The following is an 18209-nucleotide window of genomic DNA, read 5'->3' on the forward strand; positions in this document are numbered from 1 at the left end:
GTCACCTTTACACTCTTTTAATTCAACATGGTCATGCTGCCTGAGGCTGAGCCAATCGGTGGCCACGATACTGAACAGCCATTTTGTCCAAACATGTATACCCCTCTGATTGGTTTGGTCTCCTCTAGTGGCCAGTACTACTGTATTTTGGTTTATTTAGCCATTTTAATGCTTAATTTAGGCCCAAAATGTTGTGGAATATGCTTTAAAAATGATAAAACCTCCAGTGATATGGTAAAGCCGCAATATTTGAAGCGTGATGTGGCGAGGGATGACTCTTATTTCCTCTTAAAAGGTTTCTATGAAAACCAAAATTGTACTAAAAACCAAGCAATCTTTTCCATAAAATATGTAAATGCATTCCAGACACCCAAAGATATGAGCACATTTTGTAGAGACCAACTGTAGTTGTATGCAGACAATGTAAAATACATATAATTCAACATTTAACATCACTTTTATTTTTATTGAAGACTTGTAGGAGATGACGGTGACGAGTGGACCTACACGGACCCCATCTTTGTATATCTGTCTTGAATTCAATAGTGTTTCTCACTTCCTTTATCAAAGTGCCGGCACTCGCAACTTTCTTTGGCCCCATGTCCCTCAGAGGTTCTTGACCTGGGGCCGTACTTATCAAGCTTCTTAGAATTACTCCTAAGAAGTCTGCTAAGAGTTGACTTAAGAGTAAATAAATTCTTCGCTGAAAGCTGCACTTAAAAGTTAGTTATCAAGCGTCTTACTCACACTTTCAGCGAAGTGTAGGACTGAATCTTAAGTGTCACACACAGAGCTGAATTACGACATTACTATGTGCCGTAAACGGAATTTTAGGTGACGTCATTTCTGTGTCCATAGAAATGACCAATCACGGAAGGGAATCCGTTGTCTAAGAATAAAGAAATATCTTGGAAATATTTAAGTGGACAATGGGAGTGTATATTTTGACAATAAACTACAAAATAATACAAAACAAACTAGTCCCCGCCGGCACTCACGCTACCGCTCCCTCTCTTCTATCGCCCACACACTCACTGACGTCACTCACCTCACGGCCACACACATACGCTACTGTCATAACATTTTCTTTCCAATTCATTAATTAGGCAACTAATTTGAAACTGGTGTGGGTGGCTCTATATATACTAGCCCACTGCAGACACATGCAGAAATCAACAAGGAATCGAAAAGTATTAAATCTGTGACAAAAATAATATCCGCTCTGTCTAAACGATACCGTTTGATCAGCTGCTCGTCATCAAAAAAAACAAAACATTGTTCCGTTCCCTGAACGTTCGCGCACGTCTTTCTCGCCTCAGTGCCATCCCCTGCTGGCAACTCCTAACCACTTAAGACACCTCTGAAGGTCTCTTAAATATCGTGGAGAGTAGGAGTGATTCTTAGACTTAAGAACGTTGATAAAAAGCTTTTATTCTTAAGTTTGAGAGTAGGACTAAATTTCGCAAATTCTCAGGACTTAAGTGTAAAATGGCACTCTAAGAAGCTTGATAAGTACGGCCCCTGATATTTTGGCATACAAAACTAGTTTATTATGCTCAATGTTTGGCCGTTGGAGTAACTGAGACGGTATAGAAAAACTGGGACAAAATAGTGACAAGTTAAATCAGAGAAAATAAATCTGTACGGATGGGGAAGGGATCGACTAAAGGATAGTTTCACCTTGTATTGTTGTATTATTGTATGTGTTTCTTCAGTGGGCAAAGCCTACAGGACAAAAGCAAACAGTCCAGGTCTGCTTTCCATTAGGCCCACATGTTGCAGATTTAGTTGTGTAAGGCTTGCAGAAAGAGGAGGGGAAAAAAAGGAATGAAAAAAACTGGTAGGATGAGGAGGAAATGAGAGAATGAGATATAGGAAGAAAGAAAAAGAGTTGGGAGGTGAAGCAAAAGGATTCCGGTTGTTATTTCTGTGGAAAAAGAGGCGTAGAGGAAAGAAAAAAAGAAAAAGGGAGGAGCAGTGCTGGCGTTGAGCCTCTTGACCTAAATCATTCAAATCTCCACGTTGTTTGTCTTTAGCAGGAGATGACTTCCTCTCTGACCTCCTTCTTCACTTTGCCTCTTCCGCATATTCTGCCTTTTGTCTCAACTAAATATTTGTTTTTAACCTGGGTTTACCTTCCTTGCGCTTCATACATTTGTTGTTTTTCTCTGAATGTGAGCGTGTTTTGTATTTGCCAATAAAAGTCTGAGGTCTTGACTCCTTTCTCTGCTGAACTTTCTCACACATGTTTATTACCTTGAAGTGTTGCTGTTATCTTTTTCACCACAAGAGGGAGTCCTTGCTGCTCGTATGACAACAGTCATTGTTAATTACTGTACGCCTCATTAGTGTATGCATGTTAATATTCTCTACTTTGTCTGGTGTATGAGTCGAGTTTAACACTCGGTGTCTAACATTTTTCCAGTCAGGGCATCAGAATGAAACATCAAACAATTGATTTTCATATATCTTTTTTCATTTTGTAAAAAGGCTCTAATAATTGACAGATGTTCAAAGACTACACTTTGTGTTAGTAATGTAGAATCAATATTTTTCTCTTTTTGCTATTTTTTTTTTCCATTTTGAGGGTTTAATTTAATTTCTGCAATGTGCAGCAGGCCATTTAAATCGAGTTGTGGGTTGAAAATTACAGAGCCCCTAAAGGGACATGGGGGAAATTTATTTTATTTAAATTATTTTTTTTTTCCGTGCTCACGAGAAACTTTTTATTAAAAAAAATAATAATAATAATCTTTTTTTTCTTTTTTTTAGAAAAAGTTTCTCGTGCGCATGAGATACATGTCTGATAAAAATATATATATAATTCCCCATGTCCCTTTAGGGGCTCCGTAGAAAATGGGCCCCTGGAACCTTTTTATTATTATCTTTTTTTTTATTGAACAATTTACACAAAAACCAAGGAACTTTCAACAAATCTAAACAATTTCAAACATCAATCAGGTTGAGCAAATAGTGTCTCACAAAAAATGTAAATAAAATAAAACTAAAGCTACTACAAATAGAATATAAAAATGAATAATAAAATAGGATACGATACAAAATTCAAACAGACAAAAAAGGCAAATCTAAATCACTTTAAATTTCTGCAATAACAAAAAATCTAAGGGTTTTTGTATTTTTTAATCGATTTTATTTTATAATTTTAAAATATTAAGCCAATTAGAAAATGTAGGTTTTACTTTCATAAATCGACATTTATGTTAAATGTTTTGCTTGGAGTATAATAATGTTGACAAACATTTCTATGTGCCCCTGGCACCTCTACACCCGGCATTACGGTACTGCAGGCAGGTAAGTAGCAGTGGAGGGTAAAGTGGGGATGTTGTACCGCGGCTTTATTTGTAAACTTTGAATATTTTTTTCTGTCATTTGAATATGTGGGTTATATTTTTTAACTACATAAATTAATATTGCCATCAATATTTAATAAGGTTGCTTGAATCAAATGAGGAATGTCTAACAATATGAACACCCCCTATCAAAAATGCGAAATGGTTCCTTCCACCTGCTAGCGGCCAAGCTAGCTTCGAACACTTCACTCGAAACCAACTTCATAACATCACCAAAAGCTCTCCTTTGAGCATTTACACACAGTACCAACATTTTGGAATAAGGATGAAGTGATGGAAGAAAGGTAAATACCAAAATATAATAAAACTGTTGCAGCATAGGCGAAATTTATCTTCAAGTTTGCCCCTCATTGCCCATAATTGTGGTGCGTTTAAGGAGCCTCGAATGCAGTTAGAAACAGGCGTTACTAGTTTTTTAAAGACTTCACTCCCAGTCTCTCTCTTTTTTTCACTAATAATGAAATAATCATAGTGAAAATTTCACTAATAATGAAATAATCATAGTGAAAATTGTGTTTTGTTATGATTAACATTATCCGCTGAAGGTAATCTTACGAAAATCCCATTTATCTCTCTCTACGTTACACTCTGAAGTAAAGGAAAACTTGACAGATTTAAAATCATTTAAGTGAAAAATGACGGATCAATCACATTCATATTCTGGAAAGTATATTGATTGGCAGGCACTTTTCTGTAAAAAATAATTAATGCATAAAAGATTAATGACTCTTGTGTACCTCACTTTCGTATTGATACCAAGTAAATACAGCAGCACCTTAATTTTTGCTAATTCCATTCGGTTGAAAAATAATTCCCATAAAAATTATATAAATCCAATTAATCCCAAAAATATGTGCACAAAACTAATTTTATTACCGTATTTTTCGGACTATAAGTCGCAGTTTTTTTCATCCGACTTATACTCAGGAGCGATTTATGTGTGAAATTATTAACACATTACCGTAAAATATCAAATAATATTATTTAGCTCATTCACGTAAGAGACTAGACGTATAAGATTTCATGGGATTTAGCGATTAGGAGTGATAGATTGTTTGGTAAACGTATAGCATGTTCTATATTTTATAGTTATTTGAATGACTCTTACCATAATATGTTACGTTAACATACCAGGCACGTTCTCAGTTGGTTATTTATGCCTCATATAACGTACACTTATTCAGCCTGTTGTTCACTATTCTTTATTTATTTTAAATTGCCTTTCAAATGTTTATTCTTGGTGTTGGGTTTTATCAAATACATTTCCCCCAAAAATGCGACTTATACTCCAGTGCGACTTATATATGTTTTTTTTCCTTCTTTATCATGCATTTTCGGCCGGTGCGACTTATACTCCGGAGCGACTTATACTCAGAAAAATATGATAATAATAATTTTGGTTTTGCATATAGAAAGCAATGTGAAATACATAATGATGAATTCAATGATTACATTTACATCTAATATCACACGGGTGTCACCTTTGTGCTTTGCTATGCCTACTCATTCTTTTTTTTAATTCAACAGTGTTGCTCACCTTCTTTATCATAGTGCTGGCAGTCGCAACTATCTTTGGCCCCATGGTGGATTATTTTGCAGGCGTACTTAATAAAAAAAATTAAAAAATTTCGAACAAATGAACAATATAAGGATACAACAGTACGACAACTTTACAATAACAACAAAATTATACAATTATCCCTTTTTGTTAATTGGTCGAGACAGACGTTTGCAAAATAATTAATGCTTTTGTATCAACCCGAATACTGTTGAACACTTGATACTATCAATATTGATGCGACTCTAGGTACTACATCGGTGTACTTGTTTGCAATGGAGATTTGTTGTTGCAATAAAAGTGGGATGTAATTTGTTGAATAATTTCCTGTGAAAATTAAAATGATCTGTATTAAATAAATATTATATATAAATATAAATGGCTGTGATGATAATTTAAATGAGGGATTTCTAATCACTGTTATGTTGGATTTCTTATTAATATTGATACTGTTGTTGATATTATTTATTTTTGTTTGACTCCTTTTGGATTGTTTTGTGTCATGTTTGTGTGTCCTCTCAGTTGCTCCGTTGATTGCTATTCTGAATGTTGCTGGTTTTGGAATTGTAATTGTATTATTATGGTATTATTGTGTATTATTTTGTTGGACTGATTAATACAAAATAAAAATAAAAATATTCAATTTAAATGAATAAATAAAATAATTAAAAAATGTTTTCTTAAATATTAATAATCTGTAGAATTTACGGTAAACCGTATTCATTTGTTACACTGAATTAATGTGAGTCACTGTTATTTTTCAGTAAAGTTCTGGCGACTGAGCTGCCAGTTCTTTTTACCATAAAATCTATGGTCTTTTTTTTTTTTTACAGTACATTACTGTAAATGAAAAAAACGGTACCAATTTTATTTTTTACAATAAAATTCTGCCACCCGAAATCATAACTTTTTTTGAACAGTGCATGGTAAACGAGCTTGTTCTCTTGCGATACGATATTTATGTTATTGTTGTGTTAATGTTGCGTTATCGTTGCGTTATTGTGTGCGATTGTTCACTGTGAGTGGGAGCTCGCTCTCCTGCATTTCTGTCAGCGGTGATCAGGATTATCTGCTCTCACACAGATCATCCACAGCAGCTTTAGCAGCACTTCCTGTTTTCCTCCCTTCGCTGCGGACAAAGACGTCACCGTCGTGATGCACAGACGTCTCCCTAAATAATAACTATAAATATCCGTCTGTCTTCCATCTTGTCCAGATGCTAGGATGGGGGTCAGTGGGCTGCTGCCACCTTGCAGACCGCTCGTCCAAGATGATCCCCTGCTGAGCTCCTAATGAGATCTGCACGTTTCTTCACTTGCTGTTCCTCTGAAGGCTTTACAAGAAGGTGACCTGCTGGACTTGCTATCAAATTTGCCTCATTTCTCAGTATAAAGCTTAAAAAGCCCCCCGTGGAAAACATTAGGGCCTCCATCTATAGAAGTATAAAACGGTCCAAAATTACGTTCCCTGAATTCATATTCTGCAATTCTAACACCTGATTGATGAGGACGGGTACTCCCAGACCGTAGTTGAGGGGCGCAGGGGAGACGTTTCTCCAGGGCCTATGTGCTTCGGGGCTAACAACCTTCACTTTACCCGGAAGTGGGTCTTTACAGCTGAGGGTGAATGACGAGGCCGGCGGTTTGTTGTGACTTTATTGGACGCAGCCATCCACCAAGCTAGAGCACCTGCACGCACTCACTGTCGCCGTTCCCTCACCTCTCTCGCCCACTCACTCACTGACGTCACTCACCTCACATGCTGTCATATCTTAAAGGGCCACACACACAGACACATACGCTACTCTCATAACAACTAACAAGACATCATGGCGAAGCCAGAAGTCAAGTTTCTTAACATGGAGACATTCTCAATACTTTTCTTTTGTTGAGCACAAAGAAAATAACATTTTAGTTAAATGTAGGTTGTGTCTTGGATCAAAGATCCTATCTACTTAAAGTTAAAGTGCCATTATGTTGCAGCTATTTAAAATAGTTTTGTCAATTTGTTCTGGCCTGAAATAAATTGGCCCTTTGAAACATATCTTTGTCCACATTGCTTTCTGAGTTCAGTGATGCAAATGCATGTCGATTTGATCAACAGATGGTATTATTCTCCAGTGCAATAACAGAACTGAAATGAAGGCTAAAAGGGCATCAATGGGAGCCTTAAAAAAAAAAGGGGAAAAAAAGAAGTAACTAAATATTTACTTTTCACAATAACGCATTACTTTTTGGTGTAAGTAACTGAGTTAGTAACTGAGTTACTTTTGAAATAAAGTAACTAGTAACTGTAACTAGTTCCTGGTTTTCAGTAACTAACCCAACACTGCCTGTGATGAGGTGGCGACTTGTCCAGGATGTACCCCGCCTTCCGCCCGAATGCAGCTGAGATAGGCTCCGGCACCCCCCACGACCCCTAAAGGGACAAGCAGTAGGAAATGGATGGATGGATTACCAGATTTTGACACACTTTTTTATTTATGTGAAATCATTTTTTTCTATTTTCATATAAATGTTTTTATTTCAGTCAGGCTTGAATTGAATTTGATGCATGTTTTATACAAAAACTAATTCGTGGAAAATAAATTGTTCAGTAATTAATTTTTTTTTAACGTACAAAACCCAAAACCAGTGAAGTTGGCATGTTGTGTAATTCGTAAATAAAAACAGAATTCAATGATTTGCAAATCCTTTTCAACTTATATTCAACTGAATAGACTGCAAAGACAAGATATTTAATGTTCGAACTGAGAAACGTAATTTTTTTTTTGCAAATAATCATTAACTTAGAATTTAATGGCAGCAACACATTGCAAAAAAGTTGTTACAGGGGCATGTTCACCACTGTGTTACATGGCCTTTCCTTTTAACAACACTCAGTAAACGTTTGGGAACTGAGGAGAACATTTTTGAAGTGGAATTCTTTCCCATTCTTGCTTGATGTACAGCTTAAGTTGTTCAACAGTCCGGGGGTCTCCGTTGTGCTATTTTAGGCTTCATAATGCGCCACACATTTTCAATGGGAGACACGTCTGGACTACAGGCAGGCCAGTCTAGTACCTGCACGCTTTTACTAAGTGCCACACTGTTGTCACATGTGCAGAATGTTGCTTGGCATTGTCTTGCTGAAATAAGCAGGGGCGTCCATGAAAAAGACCTTGCTTGGATGGCAACATATGTATGTACCTTTCAGCATTAATGGCGCCTTCACAGATGTGTAAATTACCCATGCCTTGGGCATTAATACACCCCCATACCATCACATATGCTGGCTTTTGAATTTTGCGCCTATAACAGTCCTGATGGTTCTTTTCCTCTTTGGTCCGGAGGACACAACGTCCACAGTTTCCAAATATAATTTGAAATGTGGACTCGTCAGACCACAGAACACTTTCACACTTCGTATCAGTCCATCTTAGATGAGCTCTGGCCCAGCAAAGCCGGCGGCGTTTCTGGGTGTTGTTGATAAATGGCTTTGGCTTTGCGTAGTAGAGTTTTAACTTGCACTTACAGATGTAGCAATAAACTGTAGTTACTGACAGTGGTTTTCTGAAGTGTTCCTGATCCCATGTGGTGATATCCTTTATACACTGATGTCGCTTTTTGATGCAGTACCGCCTGAGGGATCGAAGGTCCCTAATATCATCGCTTACGTGCAATGATTTCTCCAGATTCTCTGAACCTTTTGATGATATTACGGACCGTAGATGGTGAAATCCCTAAATTCCTTGCAATAGCTCGTTGAGAAATGTTGTTCTTTAAACTGTTGGACAATTTGGTCACGCATTTGTTCACAAAGTGGTTGACCCTCGCCCCATCCTTGTTTGTGAATGACTGAGCATTTCACGGAAGCTGCTTTTATACCCAATCATGGCACCCACCTGTTCCCAATTAGCCTTTTCACCTGTGGCATGTTCCAAATAAGTGTTTGATGAGCATGCCTCAATCTTCTCAGTCTTTTTTGCCACTTGTGCCAGCTTTTTTGAAACATGTTGCAGGCATCAAATTCCAAATAAGGTAATATTTGCAAAACATAACAATGTTTTCCAGTTCGAACGTTAAGTATCTTGTCTTTGCAGTCTATTCAATTGAATATAAGTTGAAAAGGATTTGCAAATCATTGTATTCTGTTTTTATTTACTATTTGCACAACGTGCCAACTTCACTGGTTTTGGGGTGTGTACATTCCCCTCAATGAACCGCAGCTCCCCATTGGCCGGCAGCACTCGTGTATCATGCTTCCTGCTCCATGCTGGACTGCAGGAAGGACACAATTATGTTGTGTAGAGTTTAGACAAAACAGTCAAGGTTTTTTTTTTAAATTGTGTTTTCTTTATTTTTCTCAGGTTGCCGCATCTCCTATTAAGTCTTCTAACCTATAAAGGCTCATTTTAAGCACAGCGAAAGTACTACTGTAGTACCACCACAGTACAGAAGCACTGGAAGTACTGCGGTACTATAAAAGGTTTGGAAGGAGCGACCATGTGATCATCGCTTGACTCGCCCTCAATCTGGATCCAAGTCCAGGATTGAGGCCTTAACCTTCAGGTGCTGCTGCCTAATCCAGTTAGGAGCAGGCGGCCGCTGTGGAAAATCCCTACAGACCCGAGACCTCACTTTGTGGACCTCATCGACTGCAGCGGCATGCAGGACCACCTGTAGACCCTCAGGTAGGAACAAAGAGACTGTTTGTGTTCATGTTCATATTTGTGGTGGATTGAGAAATATTCATAGAAAACGCTGCCTGTTGCCTTCAAAAACGTGCATACGGTACATAGACATACACACACACTTATATATATATATACTGTATATATATATATATATATATATATATATATATATATATATATATATATATATATATATATATATATATATATATATATATATATATATATAAATATATATATATATATATATATACAGGTATATGTATAAATATATATATATATATATTACTGCTAGTTTCCTTTTCTCAACCTAATAATATTTTGCTATATTGTGCAAAAATTTGCATATTTTATTAATATGATTATCATCAAGAGAGTTGCCAATCTAACTCATCATCATTTTAAGTTGAGCCAAGTTGAATTATTATTGGAACTGCTTTTTTCTCATTGCTCTTCTATTAGCATTACCTTGGTTGTCATAAACTTCCATTGTCTTTAGTCAAGTATGTGTTGTGCACTTAGGAAATAGTCTCTGACATATACTACCAATAAATTATGATGTGCCCACAATATTTTTGGCCTGGTGCCCTGATGCTGACGTGGATTATTCTAACGAGCGACTGAAATCTCCAACCTGACTCACTCTTTTATTTCTACATTTGGTCTGTGTCCAAATTAGGACCCCTGGGGGCCATTTGTGGCCCACGGCGGTTTTTTGTTGTTGACCCTTGGCACGTTTTCAAGGTCCAAATAAAGCAACAGCAAACATAGAATTTATGCTTACACCTACACATTTACATTCACGTCTATGTCTACAACTACGTCTACATTTACATCTACAAACCCCGTTTCCATATGAGTTGGGAAATTGTGTTAGATGTAAGTATAAACGTAATACAATGATTTGCAAATCCTTTTCAACCCATATTCAATTGAATGCACTACAAAGACAAGATATTTGATGTTCAAACTCATGAACTTTGATTTTTTTTTGCAAATAATCATTAACTTAGAATTTCATGGCTGCAACACGTGCCAAAGTAGTTGGGAAAGGGCATGTTCACCACTGTGTTACATCACCTTCAGTGTTTCCCATAAACTGCCAAGATACCTGTGGCGGTGGGGGCGTGGCTATGGGCGTGGTCACCATGACATCATCGAGTAATTTGCATAATTTACTACAATGATATGATTTTCTCTAAAAAGGCTCAAAAAATGTATACTTACTAATTAATAATAACAGTTTTGTTTTAAACGTCCATCCATCCATCCATTTTACAATATAAATACAACACTTTATGTACATATTTATATACAGATTTGAACAATAAGTTATTCACTGAAATATATTTATTAATTGTGGTTCTTACAAAAAATATATCTTATAAAATATAAAAGCTAAAATGCCTCTTAAAGCTCTGCCCCTTTAATTAGTGCATACTAAATAATTTAACTTTAGCCTACTACTACAACCATATTATTTACCAGCAACATAAAGTGAAACAGAGGCAGAGGTGTCCTGCCACAGTCAGTAACAAATAAACAGAAAACAGTAGTGGTGGTAGATAGACACAGAGCTTCATCAAACATCTGATCCACTGAACAAAGAGCTCCAAAAATCTTGAACTTTAGACTGCCATCAGTTTTACTCCCTACACTTAACCATGTGTTTCCTACTGCCTGCAGACTTTGCACCCTTTGTTATATACACATGTTGTGTTTCTAATATAAATACATTTAATAAAGTCAAATACAAATAAGGCAACAAGAGAAGTATCCTCTTTTGTAAAGTAAATCTGAACAGCCTATATGGGCATCTACATCAACTATATGATTTGCCTGAGAAGCTGGACAGGACAAAACTTTTTTTTTTTTTTTTTTTTTTTTTAAATTTGTGGCGGACGTAATTCTTTCGTGGCGGGCCGCCACAAATAAATGAATGTGTGGGAAACACTGACCTCTTCTTTTAACAACACTCAATAAACGATTGGGAACTGAGGAAACTAATTGTTGAAGCTTTGAAAGTGGAATTCTTTCCCATTCTTGTTTTATGTAGAGCTTCAGTCGTTCAACAGTCCGGGGGTCTCCGCTGTCGTGTTTTACGCTTCATAATGCGCCACACATTTTCGATGGGTGACAGGTCTGGACTGCAGGCGGGCCAGGAAAGTACCCGCACTCTTTTTTTACGAAGCCACGCTGTTGTAACACGTGCTGAATGTGGCTTGGCATTGTCTTGCTGAAATAAGCAGGGGCGTCCATGAAAAAGACGGCGCTTATATGGCAGCATATGTTGTTCCAAAACCTGTATGTACCTTTCAGCATTAATGGTGCCTTCACAGATGTGCAAATTACCCATGTCTTGGGCACTAATGCACCCCCATACCATCACAGATGCTGGCTTTTGAACTTTGCGTCGATAACACATGCCACATCAATGTGGAATGCGCTCACAACAGGTATAAAAGAAAGGGCGTCTCTATCCTCCTTCAAAAAAGTTCACCTCCAGGCAGCTACAACCCTAAACTAACACCCTCCCCGGATTGCTAATAATCAAATGTAAACAATCAAATGCAGATACTTTTTCTTATGCCTTCTGATCTCTCTCTCTCTCTCTCTCTCTCTCTCTCTCTCTCTCTCTCTCTCTCTCTCTCTCTCTCTCTCTCTCTCTCTCGATGTCCACTACTTGCTGTCCATATCCTACCCCCCCCCCCCCTCCACACCCCTGATTGTAAATAATGTAAATAATTCAATGTGATTATCTTGTGTGATGACTGTAGTATGATGATAGTATATATGATAGTATATATCTGTATCATGAATCAATTTAAGTGGACCCTGACTTAAACAAGTTGAACAACTTATTCGGGTGTTACCATTTAATGGTCAATTGTACGGAATATGTAATTCACTGTGCAACCTACTAATAAAAGTCTCAATCAATCAAAAAAACAGTCTGGGTGGTTCGCTTCCCCTTTGGTCCGGATGACACGATGTCGAATATTTCCAAAAACAATTTGAAATGTGGACTCGTCAGACCACAGAACACTTTTCCACTTTGCATGAGTCCATCTTAGATGATCTCGGGCCCAGAGAAGCCGGCGGCGTTTCTGGGTGTTGTTGATAAATGGCTTTCGCTTTGCATAGTAGAGCTTTAACTTGCACTTACAGATGAAGCGACGAACTGTAGTTACTGACAGTGGTTTTCTGAAGTGTTCCTGAGCCCATGTGGTGATATCCTTTAGAGATTGATGTCGGTTTTTGATACAGTGCCGTCTAAGGGATCGAAGGTCAGGGTCATTCAATGTTGGTTTCCGGCCATGTCGCTTACGTGCAGTGATTTCTCCAGATTCTCTGAACCTTTTGATGGTATTATGGACCGTAGATGTTGAAATCCCTAAATTTCACTGCACTTTGAGAAACGTTGTTCTTAAACTATTTGACTATTTGCTCACGCAGTTGTGGACAAAGTGGTGTACCTCACCCCATCCTTTCTTGTGAAAGACTGAGCATTTTTTGGGAAACTGTTTTTATACCCAATCATGGCACCCACCTGTTCCCAATTAGCCTGTTCACCTGTGGGATGTTCCAAATAAGTGTTTGATGAGCATTCCTCAACTTTATCAGTATTTATTGCCACCTTTCCCAACTTCTTTGTCACGTGTTGCTGGCATCAAATTGTAAAGTTAATGATTATTTGCCAAAAAAAAAAAAAGTTTATCAGTTTGAACATCAAATATGTTGTCTTTGTAGCATATTCAACTCAATATGGGTTGAAAATGATTTGCAAATCATTGTATTCTGTTTATATTTACATCTAACACAATTTCCCAACTCATATGGAAACGGGGTTTGTAGATTACCATAGTAACTAGTATATCATGCAAAAGCTCAGATTCCAACCATTTAAATACTTTGTATAGTTCAAGACTTACGGTCATTTGACAACATCACTGCACATCATAATGGCAGCTATAGTTTTTATCTTAAAGATTAAAAAAAATTATTTAGGAATGTCCGGCGGGCCTTAATTTGCCCAGGTCTGTACTGGACAGATTGGAGCAGATGGACGCTTAGGTGTTTTTTTTTCTTGTTTTTTTTGGCGCATGCGTACTAGGTTGCGGCGGCGGACGGATGTCTTAAACGGTGGCATTTGTGTGTGGACACGGATAAGGTTAGGTGTGATTTACCCTGGATAACCTTATCCGGCTTAGTGTAAACGGGGCCTGAGTGAAGTGTCTCTCTGTCATCATTATCATTAGCTTTACTTGCCATGCTTGACAAAGGGCTGTGTGTGTGTGTGTGTGTGTGTGTGTGTGTGTGTGTGTGTGTGTGTGTGTGTGTGTGTGTGTGTGTGTGTGTGTGTGTGTGTGTGTGTGTGTGTGTGTGTGTGTGTGTGTGTGTGTGTGATTGTCTGTAAACAGGATGTTCAACTGGGTAGTGAAAGTGGTCCCACAGCCCCCTGAAGGTCCTCACAGGGAGGAAGAGATCCGGAAACCTGCTGAGGTACACACACACACACACACACACACACACACACACACACACACACACACACACACACACACACACAGCATGTTTTGTGTATTTAATTCCTATGTTAACAACCATACTGTTGTCTGTAATTAAACAGCATCGCCCCAAAAGCAAAGATGGTAAGGACTAACTATATTTATTTACTTTCATGTATGAAATGCTAATAGTGATTGTTCTTACAGGAAAATGTCCTGCACCGAAGAACTCTGATGACGTTTCAGAGGACAGGTGGACTTTTCATGCATACAAATACGGTAGAACCGTTATGTCGACACGCCTCAGGCTGACTTAAACGGGTCCTACTGTATATATACAGTATTTATTCATGAATATGTCTTGTGTGAATACTGTAAGATTTGGTTCTCTTCACAGTCAGTCCCAGACGGGAGTTTTTGGTTGGCTGTCCAACGGCTTCGCCAGCGCCCTGCCTCAGCCCGCTGGCTCTCCTCACCTGGACGGCAGGGTGAGGCTTTCAAATCCGTCGTGGATTTCTAGTTCAGGAATGAAAACATCCAACAAAGCTCAGTTTAATAGGTTGTAATTTTTCAAGCAAACTGATCTTTGGTAACCCTTGTGCGAGCTTAAGATGGACGATACACACTTACTCATAGCATCCAGTAAGGACTTGCTCATAAATGTGTCATACGTTAGCAATAAATCAATTATTTTTTAAATCTTTTAACAACTTTAGACTTTATCTATTGACATACAGTTTTTTTTAAGTTGTAAGGGCCTTTTTTATGTTGGAAAACGCAACATATGCAATATTTGTAAAAATATATTTGAGGTTCAGTAATTACTGCCTTGAATAGGTCAATAATTCATGACAACATTGATTTTGATGGAGAAGATAAGTAGAAATTTATTTTTTACAGTGCCTACTGAGCTAGAATGAGAGCGAAAGCAGACAGGACATTTATTGAGTACACACACATGTTTTTATAAATATCTGCCATGTTATATATACAAGTCATTGTCTTTGTATTTCAGCAGTTTAGTGGCAGTTTTATCATTTACACTCATCAAAGCTCTGAGAATTATGTATCACGGTTTTCTGGCACCATCTGGTGTTTAAGGGGTGCAATTACACCAAAACAAAACTCGGTCTTGTTTTTCAATCTACAACAAGGATCGGCAACCAAAACTGTTGAAAGAGCCATATTGGACCAAAAATACAAAAAACAAAAATGTCTGGAGCCGCAAAAAATGAAAAGCCTTATATAAGTGTTATAATGAAGGCAACACATGATGAAAGTGTCTATATTAGCTATAATAGCCTACTATCAAAATGACTATGTGTCGCAGGCTGAAGCAAATCTTCGTTAACGGAAATGTTGAAATGTAATATTTATTCTACACATTTTTACAACATTAGAAACCTTTATTGAATCAGAGGCTACTCAGAAGGTGAGCTAACTCCAGGAAATGACTGGCTTTTAATGGCCAAAGGTATAGATGTGTGTGTCCAAGTTAAAGGAAACGGCAGGCTGTCTTCTTTTAATAGATGTATTATAATCTTTGGCAAGCTAGGTAATGTTTGCTGTGGTCTGGAACAACATGGCACACAAACAACTATCTGAAATGCAGCCAATATTACATATAATGTGTCATAATGCATGCAAAACTAAATTATATACAAAGAGGATACACGTAAAGGATATTGAATGAGCTCAAATATAGCTACAAATGAGGCATAATAATGCATCATGTACATACAGCTAGCCTAAATAGCATGTTAGCATTGATTAGCTTGCAGTCATGCACTGACCAAATGTGCCTGCTTAACACTCCCAACAAGTCAACAACATCAACAAAGCGCACCTTTGTGCATTCACGCACAGTATAAAACGTTTGGTGGACAAAATGAGACAAAGGAGGCGTGGACGATTTTACGTGTAAACAAACTGTTGCGTCACAGCACACTATGGTGAGTTCAAAAACCGCCAAAATTAGTAGGACAAAACGATGTTCACCAAATAGTCTCATCAGTGAAGCATACACACACACACACACACACACACACACACACACACGCACACACACACACACACACACACACACACACACACACACACACACACACACACACACACACACACACACACACACACACACACACATATTAAACAGTGGGCTTTCTAACAATTGGGAAGGTTTGTGTCATGTTTGTCCTCAAACAAAAAACATACTAAAACAAAAAAATATATAGACCCCCCCTCATGTTTTTCCATTTTCAATCCAAAGACATGCACCTGGGGATAGGTTGATTGGCAACACTAAATTGGCCCTAGTGTGTGAATGTGAGTGTTTTTTAAAAACTTGTAATAAAAAACCTCCCTGGCGAAATTACAGACCGCTAACAATCGTGCCACTTAAGGAACACACACTGCAAAAACTGAAATCTAAGGAAGATGAAATATCTCAAATAAGGGTGATATTTGCTTATTTTCTGTCTGATAATATAATTCTTCTCACTAAGCAGATTTTATGTTAGTGTTTTACTTGTTTTAAGGGTTTTGGTCCTAAATGATCTCAGTAAGATATTACAGCTTGTTGCTGAGATTTGATGAGCTATATTGAGTAAAACATGCTTGAAACTAGAATATCAACTGTTGCAAAGCTGTGTCATCAACACTCACAAGTATAAAACTACTTTTTTAAAGTAATCGTTTCTTATTTCAAGCGTGAAAAAAAAATTCATGACTTTGACACAATTGTGTTTCATAATTAAAAACAGATGACAGCCAAATGGACTTTGCTGTTGTATTTTCAATGAAACAATAGAAAATACGTACTCATATAGTAGTACAGTTGTTATTAGTGAGAATATACTTATTTTAAGGTATTTTTGGGTTCATTGAGGTTAGCTCATTTTACTTGTTTTGGAAAGTCTTGACAAGCCAAATTTTCTTGTTCTATTGGCAGATAATTTTGCTTAGTTCAAATAAAATACCCCTAATTTTTGTGTTTTTTATTCTTGTTTTTGAACACTGACTTTTTGCAGTGCATGCATTGCCACTTTGGGCCCCGGCGAGTTAAACTGAGTGGAAATATGCTCTCATGAGCATTTACTGTAAAAAAAAACAAAAACTGGACAACCTTTCAGCAACAATTAAGTCAAACTACACAAAACATGGTGGACTTGCTGCACTAAAGATGCTGAAATGCTGTTTTTATCCACCAGGATATTTTGTTTAGTAAAAATATGTATGTAGTTTTTACAGATGTCTAAAGCTTTGTATGTCAATTCATCCTTTTGTTGTTTTTTTCCCGCTCCATCAGACCGGGGGTGATGGTGAAAGGTAAGGTTTGATGACGCAAACGTACTTGATCTCGTATTTGTTGACGGGTGAAGTGAATGTTGTTTGTGTGGCAGGTCGGGAGTGATGGGCTGGGTGACACAGGGTCTGACCAAGGTGCTGCCGCAGCCTGACGACAAGTACAGAGAGATAGACAACGGGAACGACGAGCACACGGAGGTAACATTTTATGTGTGGTGGCAACATAAGAAATGACTTAAAACCAAGTGCTCTCATTTACCTAATGTCCTTGAAAGCTACATAGTCAACTTGCTAGTTTTTACCAAGCCTGTTAGCATGACTTTAAAGCAACAGTTTTATTTTCTTATGTGCTCTTTCTACACTGACAAAACTAAACTGTATTATTATTTCACACATATAAAAATGTTATATATATATATGTACAAATAATTTAGTCATTTTGGTTCAGGAAAGGTTTCTTCAACCAACCCTAACATTAGCTTTGAAGCTAGCGCTAATACAACGCAAGAGGCTCATTTGCTAATGCTAGCACTATATTACAATGCTGACTACTACAATATTTTCAAACTTATTTTATGTTCAAAAATGACATTTTACACATGTTGTGCTATTCTTTGCTGCTACAGGTCTATGAAGTTGAAACAATGCCAGGTATGTTTTGTCTTTATCAGTCTTAAAATAGCTTAGAAATTAGATGGATGGGTAGTTGTTTTTATATATATATATATATATATATATATATATATATATATATATATATATATATATATATATATATATATATATATATA

General features: G+C 37.3%; 1 protein-coding gene across 1 annotated transcript in view; it reads left to right on the forward strand.

Moving 5' to 3' along the window:
• The first annotated feature begins 3545 nt into the window (after window positions 1–3545).
• Window positions 3546–18209, forward strand: part of LOC133641713 (cyclic nucleotide-gated cation channel beta-3-like) — a 68929-nt gene continuing 54265 nt past the window's right edge. The window contains exons 1-10 of the mRNA XM_062035656.1: window positions 3546–3655; window positions 6146–6274; window positions 9278–9601; window positions 14026–14107; window positions 14235–14256; window positions 14320–14365; window positions 14510–14600; window positions 17420–17439; window positions 17514–17616; window positions 18045–18069. Of these exons, the coding sequence (XP_061891640.1) occupies window positions 14027–14107; window positions 14235–14256; window positions 14320–14365; window positions 14510–14600; window positions 17420–17439; window positions 17514–17616; window positions 18045–18069 (388 nt within the window). The 5' untranslated portion in view covers window positions 3546–3655; window positions 6146–6274; window positions 9278–9601; window position 14026. The remainder of the gene's footprint in view (window positions 3656–6145; window positions 6275–9277; window positions 9602–14025; window positions 14108–14234; window positions 14257–14319; window positions 14366–14509; window positions 14601–17419; window positions 17440–17513; window positions 17617–18044; window positions 18070–18209) is intronic.

Source organism: Entelurus aequoreus, linkage group LG24, assembly GCF_033978785.1.
Source record: "Entelurus aequoreus isolate RoL-2023_Sb linkage group LG24, RoL_Eaeq_v1.1, whole genome shotgun sequence".
NCBI lineage: Eukaryota > Metazoa > Chordata > Actinopteri > Syngnathiformes > Syngnathidae > Entelurus > Entelurus aequoreus.